Genomic DNA, 17,682 nt, shown 5'->3' with positions numbered 1-17,682 from the left:
AATTATGGCCCTTTGTTTTTTTTCCTTATATATAAAATATATAGTGAACAATTTCTTCTGTGCGCAACTCCTCCTACATTTCTCAAACGGATTTTGACCAAACTTTCACAGAAGCTTTGTCATCAAGTGCCCTGGCGCATATTGTCGGGGTTTTGCGATTAGATAATATTTGACCTAATTATGGCCCTTTGTTTTTTTTCCTTATATAAAATATATAGTGAACAATTTCTTCTGTGCGCAACTCCTCCTACATTTCTCAACGGATTTTGACCAAACTTTCTCAGAAGCTTTGTCATCAAGTGCCCTGACACATATTGCCAGGGTTTTGCAATTGGTATATATTTGACCTAATTATGGCCCTTTGTTTTTTTTCCTTATATAGAATATATAGTGAACAATTTCTTCTGTGCGCAACTCCTCCTACATTTCTCAACGGATTTTAACCAAACTTTCTTAGAAGCTTTGTTATCAAGTGCCTGGCACATATTGTCGGGGTTTTATGATTGGATAATATTTGACTGAATTATGGCCCTTTGTATATTTTTTCCTTATACAGAATATATAGAGAACAATTTCTTCTGTGCTCAACTCCTCCTACATTTCTCAACGGATTTTGACCAAACTTTCTTAGAAGCTTTGTTTTCAAGTGCCTGGCACATATTGTCGGGGTTTTGTGATTGGATAATATTTGACCAAATTATGGCCCTTTGTATATTTTTTCCTTATACAGAATATAAAGTGAACAATTTCTACAGTGCGCAACTTCTCCTACATTTCTCAATGGATTTTGACCAAACTTTCACTGAAGCTTTGTCATCAAGTGCCCTGGCGCTCACTAAATTCCCATGTTTCTTCCAAGACATCATTCAAGTATTTTTTTAAAATTGTGAACATACTTTTCTTGATATCGCACAAAACACCACACGCCAATATTGTTGACAAAAGAAAATGACAAGAGACGCAAAAATGCAAAAATTAAGCAAAAATAAAGTACTGTTTACCTTTCTAAAACATTTGGGAAAAAAAGGCGAATAGACAACATAAAATTTGTCAATCATTTTTGTTTGAGGAATATTAAAAAAGCCATAATTCCTCCTAAAAGTTCAATTAAAAACAAATGCCCCTTCATGACAAAGCTTCTGTGAAATATTTTGCTGAAAACCTGGTTGCATCGCATTGCGATGTTCCTTGTTCTTATATTTCATAGCCTAAAATAGCTTTTGACGTGGGAGAATAAAAATTTTGAAACTCACTTTATCCATCTGCAGTTTGCAGTTACTGGTCTATGAAATCTTTTTGAAATTTTCAGACATGCATCTTTATAAGATGGCTTAATTGGTACAGTTAATATTATAAACACAACATGAATTTCTCTGTTTTAGTTTGCTATGGAGATGGATGTAATTCTGCGATATTCGCCATTTAAAACAGACGATGATTTCTTCGCCCAGTTCGATCGTATCGAGGGTGATTCTGGTACTCTAGTCATGGTTTATAATATGAAACTATTGGATAACGGTGACCCGGAGTTAGATATACTTACAGATCCACAGGACATTATTTTAACAAATCCAGAGTCAGATTTCGACTCAGATGATGGGTAAATTTTGTTTTTGATTTTTACCCCCTTAACTTGCTGAATTTTTGTAATGGATTTGCCCAATTTTGAATTCAGAACAGTTCATTCAAAGTTAAAGAAATTTCAGTATTGAAAAAAAATAATTGAGCTATCAACTGTAAAGAGCTTGGTCAGATTGCATGGATATATACTCTGGTCTGGCTCTTTACTGGTGGCAAAGGCTGATCTTGTTTGGTTGCAGCAGGGTTAAGGTTAAACATACAAATTAAAAAAGTATAAAATTTTGACCAGGCTGTATATTTCTTGCTGCTAAGTATAAGGATTTTAAAAATGAAATATTTTTAACTAACTGGTGACAATTCCAAATTTTAAGAATGCCAGGTACATCGCAAAACTAATGAAAGATTAGGCTAAAAGTAAGGGTTTGCATATCTTGGCTTTATATGCTTATTTGATCATCTAAGAAACTGATAGCTGGTATGCTTTACAATAAAAGTTGGTACAATTTTTTTTATGATAATGGTAAACATTGTAAGTCATTTTTCTAACTCAGAAGATAAATGCTTATTATAAGCTCGTCTGTTTCAAAGAAAAGGTCCAGCTATTATAATTTTCTGTGGCATTGTTGTCATCATTTTGCTAACACTTAAATTTATTGTATTCAAACATTTCAAGAGTAATCAACATGAAATTTGGAATATTTGCTTATCATGAGAAGGTGCGGTTGTAAGACAAGATGCAATAATTCTGAAAGAAATATTTTAGGAATTATTCTCCTTATTAACTTAAATTTTTTTAACAGATGAGCGTAATGAATGGGTTGGTGCTCTTGTCTTTCAATATTGTAATTGATAATAAATCTTGGTGATATACTGTTTAAAATATCACAGTGTATTGCAATATTTATTGTTACAGCATGACACCCGAAATTGCCTGATGACTAATACAATAGTAAGAAAATAATAAAATAAAAATTAAAAAAAATAATTTTGACTTTCAGATTAATGGCGGAAAGGAGGTCGTTTAGATCTTATGTTGCAGTATTGTATTTGGACCCAAGAATGAAAGTGTATATTCAAGGGAAAAAAGTGCGGACTCGAAAATTAACCTCGTGTTTATATAAACCTAAGCTTTATAAGTACACATCTAATAGATTTAAATCGCGAGCGGAAACAGAGGCTAAAAAAGCACTAGATGATGCTAAAGCGGCAGAAATGAAAGCCAAAGAAGCACAAAGTAAAGCAAAGGATTTAGAAGGAAGAACCAAAAGTCTCTCGAAAGCACAGTTGGTAAGAACTTATTGATGTTAACAAGGATATAACAATACTTTGATATTAATTATTATGAATACTGTTATACAGGGCTGATGAAAAAATATTCATCGTGGGTCAGATCTTATTTAACAAGACAGAATCAGCCATTCATCTACTTGGTTTCAATGTCTTAAAAACTGTTTCAGAGAAAAAAAAAACAGACTTGAACTAGTACAGTCACTTCTTAAAAGAAAGATTGACAATACTTATTCGGGTCATTTACCACCAATGTTGGTTATGGTAACATAAGCAGACCTTGTTTGTGGACAGTTACCTCCCTTGATCTATATATTATAAATTTAATGCAATACAATTACATGTTATGCTATAAAACAAGCCATGGCCAACTATGTAACAGTATACTTTGCCCTTATTAGTTTATCCTGCTATTGTTTAAAAAATTTTTAACACAAACATAGAGGATATTTGATAGTTTTGCAACACTCGGCTGCTCTATTAAAGGATTATGATTTTCAAAATTACTCGTATATATATTAGATAATGTAGAATTTTAAAGCAGAGTAAAATAAAATTGGTTATACGATTTCTCTCACGGTTAGAAGTCATATAGAAATGATTGTACTTCTATAGGCAGATTTACGGAAAGCTCAACACCAAGCTGCGGAGATGAAGAGAGAAGCCCAACTACGGCGAGACAGTGCTAATAGAAAACAAAAGTAAGTTAAATATCGGAATGATTTTCTGAACAAATAATATGCAAAAAAGTTCTAGTATGTTAAACATTATTGTGAAGATAATTCTTCAGTGTTACCTTTTTTAAACACATTTTAAAATCCGATCAAAGATTTAGGCCGTTATGTTTCAGTCAGTGATATATCTACGAACCATGCCTAGGAACATTTTTATTTGTCAGAAATCAAGTAAACAAGTTCTTGACTTCAACTAAGACCACATAATCTATACAAGCAACACATCATACAATGGTAACCTTATACAACATTGTCTAAAAATACAAGCATGTTGTCAGAGAATTCAGATTTTAAACTTGTACTAAAACATAAATTTGTGAACAGATTGTTCAGATTTGGTACTAGTACACGAATTTGTAGGTGTACTAGTACACAAATTTGTATGTGTACTAGTACACAAATTTGTTATCTGTCTTTGTCTTGGCTTTAACATATTGATTTTATATCTTTTTCAGAGCTTTAAAGGAACCAAAAACGTTAAATTTAATATTTGGTATAAATATAGACCAGCGAAGTCATGATGGGGTGTTTGTGTATAACTGTAGTCGTTTAATCAAAATGTACGAAAAAGTTGGACCGCAAGTCGACGGTGGAGTGTAAGTGAACTTTTCCTGTTTCACCTGTCACAGTGTCAGGGTAGCTTTTGTGATCGCTTTTCGTCCAGCGTCGGGCCTTTAACTTTTACTTTAAATGACATCTCCTCATAAACCACTAAGCCAATTTCATCCAAACTTCACAGGAATGTTCCTTTGGTGGTCACCTTTTAAAATTGTTCAAAGAATTTAATTCCATGCAGAACTGGTTGCCATGGCAACGAAAGAAAAAACTTAAATATCTTCTTTTAAAAAGCCCTAAGAGCTAGAGCTTAGATATTTTGCAAGAAACATCTTCTAGTGAGTGTCTACCAAGTCTGTTCAAATAAAATCCCTGGTCAAAATTGGCCCCACCCCTGGGGGTCATTGATTTTCCCTATATGCATATAGTAAAAACTTAAAAAATCTTCTTTTAAAGAACTCAAAGAGCTAGAGCTAAGATATTTAACATGAAACATGTTCCAATAGGTGTCTACCAAGTTTCTTCAAATTAAAGACTTGGGTTCAAAATTGGCACCGCCCCAGGGGTCACTGATTCTCCTTATATGTGTATAGCAAAAACTTAAAAAATCTTTGAAAAAACCCAAATAGCTAGAGTTTAGATATTAAGCATGAAACATCTTCTAGTGAGTGTCTACACAGCCTGTTCAAATAAAAGCCCTGGGGGTCAAAATTGGCCCCGCCCCATGGGGGTCATTGATTTTCCCTATATGCATATAGTAAAAACTTAAAAAATCTTCTTTGAAAAAACCCAAATAGCTGGAGTTTAGATATTCAGCATGAAACATCCTCTCTTAAGTGTCTACAAAGTTTGTTCAAATAAAAGCCTTTGGGTCAAAACTGGCCCCGCCCCAGGGGTGTCATTGTTTTTAACTAAATGTGTATAGTAAAAACTTAAAAATCTTCTTTAAAAAACCCAATGAGCTAGAGCTTAGATGTTTAGCATGAAACATCTTGTTATGGATGTGTACCAAGTTTGTTCAAATAAAAGCCCTCAGGTTGAAATTGGCCCTGCCGGGGGATGGGGGGCAGGGGTGGGGCAAGATCATTGTTTTTCATTATATGTGTGTAGTAAAAACTTAACATCGTGAAACATCTTCTAATGAGTGTCTTCCAAGTTTGTTCAAATAAAAGCCCTTGGGTTTAAACTGGCCCCGCTCCGGGGGCCTATATACAGGTGAGCGACCTCAGGGCCATCATGGCCCTCTTGTTATGCTTATGTAGTCTTTTTGCTACATTTGTCTTTAAATCAAAAGTAGTTTTACATTGAGCCTTATGTTACTATGTTTATTTTGTAACTTAAAATAGTTATGTATCCGGTAAAGATATTGCCTCACATACATACTGTCACCTTAGTGCAGTAATGGGTTAGGTCCTTCTAATTTAACAGGAGTTAACCAGTTATTGCATAAAGTTGACAATATGTGCATCAAATTTGCGACTACAAGCTTACAAGTAATACCACAGAGCCAGAGATTAGATTTCCTGACGTTGTCAGAGATTGTATTTATAGTAATCACACTTGTAATTAAGACTTACATTACATAAGGTTTTGTAATAAAAGGTTTGTCTGTGTATTTATCCGACAAGAAATGTTGTGACTTCATATTTGTTTTAGCAAGATGCTTTTTTTATAATATTGTAAACAAAAATGATGCAAACAAAATAATTTGTCAGCACGGACAAAATAATTTGTCAACAAGTTAATATACATGTGTTAGCATTTATGGAGCACAGATATTAGATAACTGCTCGGCCAAAATTGAATTTCAGATGTACATAATATTATTGACAACGTTTTCCCATCCTTAATAAATATTTTGTAAGAATTCTTATCAACAGAAACTTTAATAATATGCTTTGAATTTATTATGCCAAATTTTGTTGTTAATCACCATTTACCTGTCTCACATATTTAAATAAAGAAAATTGATGTATGTGTTTTAGGTTTTGCAGTGGTGTGGTAGGTATTGTGAATGTACCATATTACGTATTAGAACCGACACATAATAAACAAGACTTCGCTGATGCGAAGGAATACAGACATTTAATGAAGGCAATGGGTGAACATATGGTTCAATATTGGAAGGATCTCAATATAGGTAAGTTTCTGATATAGCAATGATTGTGTGTGGCTTTAGTATTATTTAATGACAGGTTGACCTCCATAAATATGCTTAATCTGGAACTTTTGTAGAGCATCTTTTCCTTGTTCTAGTTTTATATATACATCAGTTTCAAATCATCATGAATTGTGCTTTAAATCATGTAAGTTTACAAGTATAACATGAAAATACATGAACTTTATATATTTAGGCGCTTCAGTAAGGGAAATTCTGATTGTGAACTTCAGTAATGTAAAAATGACAATGTTAATCTTATACTCGTGTGCAAATTTCAGACTTTGACGATATGAATTTTGAAGGTTAATTGAAAGAGCAAACTGTATTAAACATCTAGTCAAATGTGAATTCAGACTTTTGAAATGAAAATTATTTACTTACATTATAATTTCTTGTGTATAAACATTAAAATGGTCAGCTTTCATTGGCATATTTTTACTAGATATAAATATTTCAAACTCTTGATAACAAATGGTGTTTCCCTTTCAGCTCAACAAGGAGTATTAAAGTTTTGGTGAGTAGACACTTTGTTTCTTACTTTATGCATAAATATGATCTTAGTATAAAAATATGAGTTTCATTTTCAAATTCAAATTACTGATTGTTTAATTTATTACTGGTTAACTCGTGTTTAAACTTTGTTTAAAACCTTTTGCACTGAAATTTGTTAAAACCGCTCTGTGCCATATATAGAAGAAAGAACCAATGGCAATTAGGACAGTGGTATACTTAGCTAAAAATGTAATTTTGACTCTGTTGTTTGTTTGCTACTCGTGGCTAAATTGAGAAAAATACAAAATAGAATTATTTGAATAATGAATAAGCTGATAAGTTTTATTTTAAATTCTAGGGAGAATTTTGGTTATGTCAGTCAAAGATGGAAAGATCCTCCTTCAGACGACCCTAAATATGTGAGGAAACGTGCAATGCAAATTAATGTTACTTTACAATGTGGTAAGTATATAATTATCCCTTTCCTTGCCTCTGTCCCCAAGAGGTTATGGTGTCTGACCTACTTTCCCCCTCACCTCTGTGGGATCAAATACAACTTGAAACTTTTGAATCCTTCATGTAAGGAAGCTATCTATCTAGCTTACAGGTTAGTTGTGCTACTGGTGCCCACTCGTGCCGGAAAAAATGCATTGAATAGGCACCTGAGAGAGGCAATGTAGCTTGCTCAGCTTCTTATTACCCTTCTCAAATGACTTGTTATGTCTTGTGTAATGCTTGAAAGGGCACCTGTACTTTCACTGGTATGTACTTAACTTTATCATGTGACCGTATCTGTGTGATGTCAAAACTTTAAGTGGACTGTTAACATTAAACTTATTCTTTGACTTAACAATTATAATCATAAAATTACTTTCATGTAGTTTAATAATGAAGTGAATATTTTAAATGCATACATTTTTATATTGCCAAAGTATATTATCAAAGTGACAAAAGATAAGATAAAAAAATCTTGGAATAAAAATAATATTCTAAAAATTCCTATGTTGTTACAGATTCATGTTTAAAGTGGAGATCACTACCATTTTCGTCCAGTAATGTAGGAAAGGAGTTTAGTGATGAATGGTGCTGTACAGAAAACAGTGATACACAACATAATAGGTGAGTCTTAAATGATGAATTTTAACCTTTATTCTACCAAATTTGTGTTAAGGGATGTCAATATGAAGGTATTAACTTAAGGTGCAAATCATATAGGGTCTGGTTGGTCTGCATGACTTTTAGTCTGTTATACTTATCCAGCTAGCACACAGAACATTGGTGGTTTTACTCAGGTGGGCGTTTGTGTCTGAAATAATGCTAAGAAAGGGCACTTGAGGTATATCTCCACCAGTAAAACTGGAAAGTTGCCATATGACCTATACTTTGTTGGTGGGATGCAAAACGCAACCAAATAAAACAAACAAACAAAACTTCTGTACTTGGAGCATAGGTATTATTTCAATTATCATTCAAAATAGTAGTCCATTATCATTTTCTTTCTTCAGCAGTGACACAGGGGTCAGTGTTAGTGTTTATTTTTTTGAACAAAATTTTTGTTTTGGCCTCGTCCTGCTTTAGTTTTAAAACAGTTCATCAAAGGTTTAAGGATAATACTGAAATTGGTTCAAATAAACCAAAATGGAGCAAGATTCAATTGATACAGACTTAACTAATAATTGTACATGTCCTAGAAACTAAAGTTTATAGAACCATCAGTAATTTTGAAAATAACTGATCAGACAAAATGAATTTTACAAGTAAATGATAATATTTCATATCAATATGTTTCAGATGTCAGGCACCAGAACAGAAACAAAATATTCCAGAGGGTTCGTTAAAGAAAGAGTCCAAATCCCAGGAAGAAAAACAAAAAGATCTGGAAGCAGATATAAAAAAGAAAATGAAATTATTAGAACAAATGCATGTAAGGAAATTACAAAGTTATCTTATTATGTGTATTTGATTGTAGCATAATTGTCCCCCGCCTTAACGAAGAAAAAAGGGGGACATAGAAATACGCTCCGTCCGTCCGTCCTTCCTTGCGTTTGTCACACTTTCGTGTCTGGTCCATAACTTTGTCATTTGTCAAAGGAATTTGAAATAACTTGGCAAAAATATTTGTTATAATAAGACGATGTGTCAGGCGCATCAACCAGACCCCTACCTCCAGGGTCAAGGTTGCACTTGCTCTTTCAAGATCAACATTGTCTATTTGAGGGTATGTATATGTGGTGTCCAGTCCATAAGTTTGTTATCTTTGAAGGGATTTTGTAAATACTTGCCACAATTGTTTACAATAATGAGACGATGTGTCATGCGCAACAACTGGTCACCTACCTCCAAGGTCAAGGTCACACTTGGAGGTCAAAGATTAACATGTTAATATGTCTGTTACAGGGTATATTTTGTGTCCGGTCCATAACTTTTTCAAAGATCAAAGGATTTTGAAAATACTTGGCACAAACTGTCACTATAATAAGACAATGTGTCATGCGCAACACCTGCATCCATACCTCCAAGGTTAAGGTCACACTGACTTAGAGGTCAAAAATTAACATAGTCTGTTATAGGGTACATTTTTTGTTCGATCTAGAACTTCTTCATAGCTAGGGATTTTGAAATTACCTGGCACAAAAAGTCACAATAATAAAATGATATATCAAGTACCACACTTGCAGCCCTACCTCCAAGGTCAAGGTCACACTTAGAGTGCAAACGTTAACAGAGTCTGATATATGGTATATTTTGTGTCCCCTCCATAACTCCTTCATTGATAAAGGGATTTTGAAAATACTCGGCACAAATAGTCACAATGATTAGATGATATGTCATGCGTAACACCTGTGTCCCTACCTCCAAGGTCAAGGTCACACAAAGATTTACATAGTCTGTTATAAGGTATTTTTTGTGTCCAGTTGATAACTTTTTCATAGATCAAAGGATTTTAAAAATACTTGGCACAAATAATCACAATAGTAAGACGATATGTCAGGCGCAAAACATTGGTCCCTACCTCCAAGGTCACACTTAGAGGTCAAAGATTAACATAGTCTGTTAAAGGGTATATTATGTGACTGATCTATAACTTCTTTATAAATCAAGGGATTTTGAAAATACTTGGCACAAATAGCTACAATAATAAGATGATATGTTATGCATAACACCTGCACCCCTACCTTCAAGGTCAAGGTCACACTTAGAGGTCAAAGCTTAACTTAACGTGATAGATTTTTAAATTCTGTTTTTAATTTTATTTCTTTAATAAATTTATTGTTGCATTTGCAGATCTAGAATTGATCTTAATTTTGGACTGAAAGTCTTGAGATCCATACCTCAATCTTTTGAAATAGCACAATTTTATGCTTCATATAAAACTTTCAGAGGCGGGGGACATTGGTAACTCTGTTACAAATTCTTGTTAGTGCTTTGTTGTTAGTTCTGGAAATACTTATCCCATTGTTTATTTTCATATACATGTATGCAATATATATATAGAAAAGCTGGTACTGTGACATTTTCATGTCACTTGATATAGGCCTATAATTCTTTTGTAAGGAAAAAGTCTGACCTCTTAGCCCAAATGTTAAGAGCATAGTTATGCCCCGCTTCAAAGAAGTAAGGATATATTGCTTTGCATTTGTCTGTCTGTCCGTTCGTAGACCAAATGGTTTCCGAGTGATAACTAGAGAACACTTAGGCCTAGGAACTTCAAACTTGGTTGTATGATGGTTGTTCATGACCAGGAGATGACCCCTATTGTTTTTGGGGTCAAAGGTTAAGGTCATTTTGACCTTGTAGGTAAAAACAGTTTCCAATCAATAACTAAAGAACGCTTAGGCCTAGGAACTTCAAATCTGAAATATTACAGTGAAATATTTAAGAAAACAATAACTCTGTCTTGGGTAAATTTATTGTATTGTTCTCCAATTCCATAACACTTTACAAGTAGAAATATAACACTGTACTTGTAAGAATAAAATAAATAAACTTGCAATATCAATTTATACATCACTATCATGTCATGTTGAAATGGCCATTTAAAAGTTATTTCAGTTACTACTATATTCTCCTGTGGCCATTGTAAGAAATGAAAGTAATAGACAACAATTGATTATCAGTCTCAAAATTACAGAAAATCCATGTGAGCTTCATATTCTTGTCCTGTATTAAGATTAAAATACTTCACAGTGAACTCAGTCTCACCAACAATAAGATGTAGATCAAAATTCCACATATCTGGCCATCCATCTGATGGTGGTATAAGATTAACTGTTCCTACTAAGCTACAGCCCTCCTCCTTTATACAGTAATGAGGATCTTCTCTGGTAGATCTATATAGATTTATAAATTTCACTTCTTGTTTTTGTCCTGCTTCAGTTTCTGTTTCATACCCTAAGGATATAAATGTCTGTCCATACTCCACTATCTGACCTTTTTTTATCATCTTCTCAAATATTTTGTCACAATAAATGACCCCATCAAGGTTAATCCTAAGTTGTTCTGGATCTATTCCCACTCTGAATGGTTCTATAATATCTAATCCGTAAGTGTACCTGGACCTACGTTGAATGATGTTTTTAGGTTTCCAGCCCATCATCACTGCCCCATTTAACACAGCCAGTCTAGCATCATCTACAAGGATAACTCTCATGTTACAGAACTGTGTTTGAATTCTCTCCCTTACGTAGGGAGATTCACTGTATCCTCCAACTAAAATAATTGTTTTCATTTCATTTTCATCACATTGGTCTATTACTTCAATCAACTTGCTAATTATTTTATCAACTGATGGCTTAAATAATTCTTCCAGCATCTCTCTTTTGATTGAAAGTCTAGCATCAATAGAATGATACTCAATTTTTCTGGCATATTTTGACTTTTTAACTATATCATTTAAGTTCTTTTTTTTACTCTTTATTACATGCACCAAAGCATTTTCCATTTTCAATAGTATTGTATTTGTTTGTGATTTAAACTCTTTTTTCTTCAATCTAAACTCATTAACAAGGCTTACACAGGCTGATGGGTAGGCAGTTGAGAATTCACTCCAAACCTTTTTCCCTATTAATGTTTTCATCATGTTAATAAAACATTCATCAACTTCACTGCCACCAGAGGTTTCACCAGTTGCGCGGTATAGTTCTTGTATTTTGCCACCATCTATTATTTTATGAGCACATATGTCTGTTGTCCCTCCACCTAAATCAGCAAGTACGTACATAAACCCACATGGCAATTCTTTTGTCATTATTCGTGGTGTACTGTATAAAGCTGCTGCTTCTGGCTCAAGAACAAGACGAATATGTGTCTCCAGAATTCCTGCTTTTGTTGAAGCTTCTCTCATAAACTGACGTGCCGAGTCCGATGATATTGCTGGTATTGATATCATCCAATGAATGTCAGTTTCTTTCAGCCCAAGTTTTGATTCACATACTATCTTTGATGCTTCATCTTTTAGATGTTTTATAGCTATTGAAAAAACTGTCATAGCTTCAAGTTGTTTACCAGAAATATCTTTAATTACCATTTCCCTTTCAATTTTACTTTCTTCATATATTTTCATTTTAAAGTTTTCAAAGTAGTAAAATTTGGATCTGTTAAGTTTTGAAAGCTCATGAAAATCAGTCTGTGCTTTGTATCCAAATGAATGGAATGTTTTGTCTGGATTTAGTAACAATATTGTAGGTACTCTATCTTCCTGCAGCATTCCTCCATGTTCTCCTGACTTTATGTTGTCTTCATTTCCCATAAAGGAATATGCAAACCCGGAATGGACTGTTCCAAAATCTATGGCTACTACAACAAGAGGCGTGTCTACTTTTTTCTCTAGTTTTAAATCCTGAGATTCCGTCTTTCTGCTTTTTTTACTTTGTTCAGTTTGTTGTTTTACTGTTGGTTGTATGACTGCTCCCATACTTGTTACAGTTTTACGTTTCCAGCTTATCTTAACTTATTTTCCAGTTAAATTTTGTACCTGGCTTATTTTTTATACACTGTCCTGATATTTTTTCTCTTGCTTACAGTGTTTTGTTGATCTATTTGTTAGTTGTATGACAGTGCTCATGACTTCATGACTTTTTGTAGCATTGTTAAAGTGTTCAATTGTAATCTCAGTAGTGAATTTACCTTAAATAGAAGATGAAAAAATCTTTTTATCATCTTTTGTGATTATATTATACTGTAATTTAGACATTTCATTGCCAATATTTCAGTAATGATTCATTCTGTACCAGAATTTTGATAGTGTATTTATTTTGGTAAATATAAAAGGGACGATTATCAATTTTGATGGATATTAAAGGTACTCCACTGAGGCTTTTGACATAACTACAGAGATTTGTATACCATTTGATGTAGGTGTAGACCAATAACTTGTTTTAATATTTTAATTCCCTCATTTACCAAAAGTAATATTTGATTTTAAGTGTTACAAACATGCATATAATCACACACACTTAAAAAAAAAAAATTTTTAATACATGTAATTTCATTCTTAGCATTTTTCTCTATTATCCTTTGTACCGCCTCCATGGTCGAGGGATTAGAGCCGACGACTTCTAATCCAGTTACCTCTCAGGCGAGGGTTCGATCCCCGGTAGATGCTTTGGTAGTTTAGCACGGAGGAAGGTAGTCTAGTACTGGTGTAACTCTCAAGGAACAATGGTTAGGAAACTATCGCCTATATGACTGAAATACTGTTGGGAAAAGGCGTAAAATGAAACAAACAAACAAATCCATTATCCTTTGCAAATATTTCAAGTGCTTCACTTGAAGCATGTTTATATTTAAGCCTTTAGACCTCATTGGAGCTCCTTTAATGATAGGTCAGAAGCGAAGAAAATTTGATTAGAAAATGCTGATTTATTATTATTGATTTTAACATTTCATAAAGATTTTCATTAATATTCACCTACCATAACATCTTGTATAATCCTATTTTGCAAAATTGTTACAACTTCAATTGAGACATGTGCCATGCATTTACATGTTTTATTTTTTTTTCATCCATGTTTAAAACATAAAGATTTTAAATTTTAAAAGCATTAATATTTAAAATTTTTATTTGGGTTTTTTAAATTTTTAAAAACCTTTTCTTGATTGCCAAAAATTTCTATTTATTTTTGTTATTTAATTTTGATAGAAAAAATTTAGATATTTTTGGGAATATTTTATGCCAATTTAAATTTTGCCCCACCCTAAAAAATGCCTTTTTTTGTTGTTAAAATGATTTGTATTTTTTCTAAAAAAACCCCTTCCTTATAATAAGCGTCCCATTATGAAGCAAGATGAATGCCCAATAATAAAGGACAAATTGTTCAAGAAAATTATGATGACAAATATGAACAATAATTTATTGTTTTTTAAAAGAGAGGGTATACTGTTTTGCTAATATTGATTGGTGCGTCGGTAGACCACATAGTTTCCGCTGATTGTCTTAAAAACTATTTATCACAAAGTCTTCATATTTCACATATTTACTGGTCGTAAATAGAAGATGACCCATATTGATTTTGGGGTCAATACATCAAAGTTCAAGGTCACAAGGGCTTTAAATGTCAAAATGGTTTCCACTCATTATCTTGAAAACTATTTATCACAAAGGATTTATATTTCACATAGTGATTGATCATAACTAGTAGATGACCCCTATTGATTTTGGGGTCATTAGGTCAAGGTCACAGGGGCCTTAAATGGCAGAATGGTTTCCGCTCATTATTTTGAAAACTGTTAATCACAAAATCTAATATTTCAAGTACTGATTGGTCATAACTAGTAAATGACCCCTACATACTTTGGGGTCAAAGGTCACAGGGGCCTTAAATGTCAGATTGATTTTTGTTCATTATATCAAAACATTTTAAATATTGATTGGGCATAACTAGTAAATGACCCTATTGATTTTGGGGTCAATAGTTCAAAGGTAAAGGTCATGTGGGGCATTAAACATCAGAATGGTTTCTGCTCATTATCTTGAAAACCATTTATCACAAAGTCTTCATATTTCACATATTGAGTAGTCATATGTATTAGATGACCCCTATAAATTTTTGGGTCACCAGTTCAAAGGTCAAGGTCACATGTGCCTTAAATGGTTTTCGTTTGTTACGCTGAAAGCTATTTATCACAAATTCTTCATATTTCTAATAGTGATTGGTCATAGCTAGTACATGATCCTTATTGATTTTGGGGTCACTAGATCAAAGGTCAAGGTCATAGGTGCCTAAATGTAAGAATGGTTTCTGCTTATTATCTTAAAACTATTTATCACAGGGTCTTCATATTTCACATATTAAAGCGTCATAACTAGTAGATGACCCCTTTTGATTTTGGGGTCACTAGGGCAAAGGTCACAGGTGCCTTTAATGCCAGAATGGTTTCCGCTCATTATCTTGTAAACCATTTATCATAAAGTCTTCATATTTCACATATTGATAGGTCATAACTAGTAGATCTCCCCTATTAATATTGGGATCACTATGTCAAAGGTCAAACGCACATTAAAGACCTTAAATGTCAAAATGGTTTCTGCTTATTATCTTGAAAACTATCTATCTTAAAGTCTTAATATTTCACGTATTGATTAGTCATAATGGGTCAATAGTTCAAAGGTCAAGGTCTTTATGTTTCACATATTGATTGGTTATATCTAGTAGGTCATTATTTTTCTTTTTTCCATAACCATGTACTTCTATGTGCCCATTTATGGCAAGTTTCTATAACAAAATTATCATTAATATGAGTCAAGGGCTAGAAAGGGGGCATATGTGTTGTTCAACATTTCTTGTTAATGATTGGGATATCTTATTCTACTTATTTAAGTTTTTAGAGAGGGAAAAATTTCATTTTGAGAATTTTATGAAATACCAATCCTTCTATTAGGTTCCTACAAGTGATTTATATTGCTAGGCTTGCAGTGATACAGAATTTCAGAATAGGGTGGGATTAGTAAATTGAAGATTGCTTTCCACATTGGTTTAAACACTGTCAGGGCCGTACCATTTTTCCCTTGAGCAAGAAACTTTACAAATGCTTGCTTAGTACTGTTTGTTTTAAGAAACCGGTACACAATAGTGCATCTTTAAAGTTACAGCTTCCTACAAAATCAAACTAAAATAATTCGAAAATCAAACTAAAATAATTAGAAAATCAAACTAAAATAATTCCAAAATCAAACTAAGATAATCCAAAATCAAACTCAAATAATTCCAAAATCAAACTAAGATAATTCCAAAATTAAACTAGAATAATTCCAAAATCAAACTAAAATAATTAGAAAATCAAACTAAAATAATTCCAAAATCAAACTAAGATAATCCAAAATCAAACTAAGATAATCCAAAATCAAACTAAGATAATTCCAAAATCAAACTAAAATAATTCCAAAATCAAACTCAAATCATTTCTTTATAAACTGAATTTTTTTAGAAAAACCGAGTTGTGAGCTCATCACGTGAAGCACAAGAGATGGATAGAAAGAAAGAAGCAGAAGAAAGGAGGAAACAAGAGGAAGAAGAAGAAGAGAGAGAAGAACAAACAAGGAAGGAAGCAGCAGAACTAAGACAGAGAAGAAAGGTAGAGGAGGAGAAACGAAAACAGAAAGAACTAGAGGAGAAAAAGAAAAGGAAAGAACAAGAAGCAAAACAGAGACAAAAGGTAGGATTGTGGTATTTAATTTGTAAATGGTTGGATTTTGGTATTTTGTTCGTTAAAGGTAGGATTTAAGTATTTTGTGGTATTTTATTTGTTAGGTTGGATTTTGGTATTTTATGAAGGGAAAAAAGATATTGTTCTTGAAGTTAAAAATTTATTTTTGCAAAAATACTTGTGTATGATTTTGAATAAGTTACGTTGATCTAAGTTAAAAGTTAGCTCATAATAGGACATGGATTCCCACTTATTTCTGGGTTTTATCAGTCTAAAGCAAATCTAGATGACTTTCTTCTAACTAGTGGGAGCACCTTCTAACTAGTGGGAGCATAAAATGCTTGTGAGAGAAACTTTTTGCGGATCATTTTGAATATTGTGGTCTGTTTAATCAAGTTAGGTATAAATTATTGTTCAAATACTTGAAGAGAAAATTTCTAAACAGGAGAACACCAACCTTTTGTATATTGCTATAGTTGGTCCTGATGAGGGGTCAAGTATTGATCGAAACAAGTAGACATAAATAAAATATTGTAAACCTGTCTTGGTGTTGACATGTATTACTCTTTTACTTCAACTTATGTTGATATTTGCTATAGTTGCTATAGTTATATCAACTTAAAAAAATAACTTGAAGGAAAAAGAGGCAGAAGAAAGACGTAAGAGACGAGAGGCTGAAGAACGCGAGAGACAAAGACGACAAGAACAAGATGAAAAAAGAAAGCATAAAGAAGCCGAGGAGAAAAGAAAGAAGAAAGAGCAAGAAGAAAAACAAAGGCATAAAGAAGAAGTAGCCAGAAAGAAAGCAGTAGAAGTTAAAAAGGTTAGAGAAATATTTTTGTGTCTGAAACCAGCATGCATCTAGATTCATGCTCATTTTAATGAAAATTTGAAAATGTATTTAAAAGTAAAATATTGTGAAGAGAACAAAGAAAATAATTTACAAATTGCAAATAGCACTTGCAATCCACATAAATTGCAAAAAAAGAGGTCAAAATAAGGACTTTGGTACAAATGTAGAAATTTGTGATACTGTTGAAGCTTCAGAAGCCTCGAGAACATTTTAATTCATCTTGTAGTCCCTGAAATTTCCAGGATAATTTCTTGTTTTTCTTGTTTTGAATAGTAGATTAGAATAATAGAATGTTTATTAACTAAGGTTTCAACTTAAATCGCAACAAATTCCATATATTAATGCAGTGATAATTATACTATGTGTACACTTAC

The 17,682-nt window shown here is 32.8% G+C and overlaps 2 protein-coding genes across 2 annotated transcripts in view; one reads left to right on the top strand and one right to left on the bottom strand.

Moving 5' to 3' along the window:
- Window positions 1–17,682, top strand: part of LOC132760056 (ATPase MORC2-like) — a 36,515-nt gene that overhangs the window by 16,923 nt on the left and 1,910 nt on the right. Inside the window, exons 8-18 of the mRNA XM_060751943.1 lie at window positions 1,383–1,600; window positions 2,580–2,868; window positions 3,484–3,569; window positions 4,058–4,198; window positions 6,143–6,297; window positions 6,808–6,832; window positions 7,169–7,272; window positions 7,824–7,929; window positions 8,602–8,734; window positions 16,237–16,464; window positions 17,093–17,278. Of these exons, the coding sequence (XP_060607926.1) occupies window positions 1,383–1,600; window positions 2,580–2,868; window positions 3,484–3,569; window positions 4,058–4,198; window positions 6,143–6,297; window positions 6,808–6,832; window positions 7,169–7,272; window positions 7,824–7,929; window positions 8,602–8,734; window positions 16,237–16,464; window positions 17,093–17,278 (1,671 nt within the window). The remainder of the gene's footprint in view (window positions 1–1,382; window positions 1,601–2,579; window positions 2,869–3,483; window positions 3,570–4,057; window positions 4,199–6,142; window positions 6,298–6,807; window positions 6,833–7,168; window positions 7,273–7,823; window positions 7,930–8,601; window positions 8,735–16,236; window positions 16,465–17,092; window positions 17,279–17,682) is intronic.
- LOC132760057 (heat shock 70 kDa protein 12A-like) lies at window positions 10,526–12,837 on the bottom strand. The gene has a single exon (XM_060751944.1). It carries the CDS (start codon window positions 12,722–12,724, stop codon window positions 10,937–10,939), a length of 1,788 nt encoding a protein of 595 aa, XP_060607927.1. The 5' UTR covers window positions 12,725–12,837; the 3' UTR covers window positions 10,526–10,936.

The sequence above is a fragment of the Ruditapes philippinarum genome, unplaced genomic scaffold (genome assembly GCF_026571515.1).
Source record: "Ruditapes philippinarum isolate M1 unplaced genomic scaffold, ASM2657151v2 ctg1179_1_1_1_1, whole genome shotgun sequence".
In the NCBI taxonomy this organism is placed as follows: Eukaryota; Metazoa; Mollusca; class Bivalvia; order Venerida; family Veneridae; genus Ruditapes; species Ruditapes philippinarum.
This window is presented reverse-complemented; position numbering and strand designations above follow the sequence as displayed.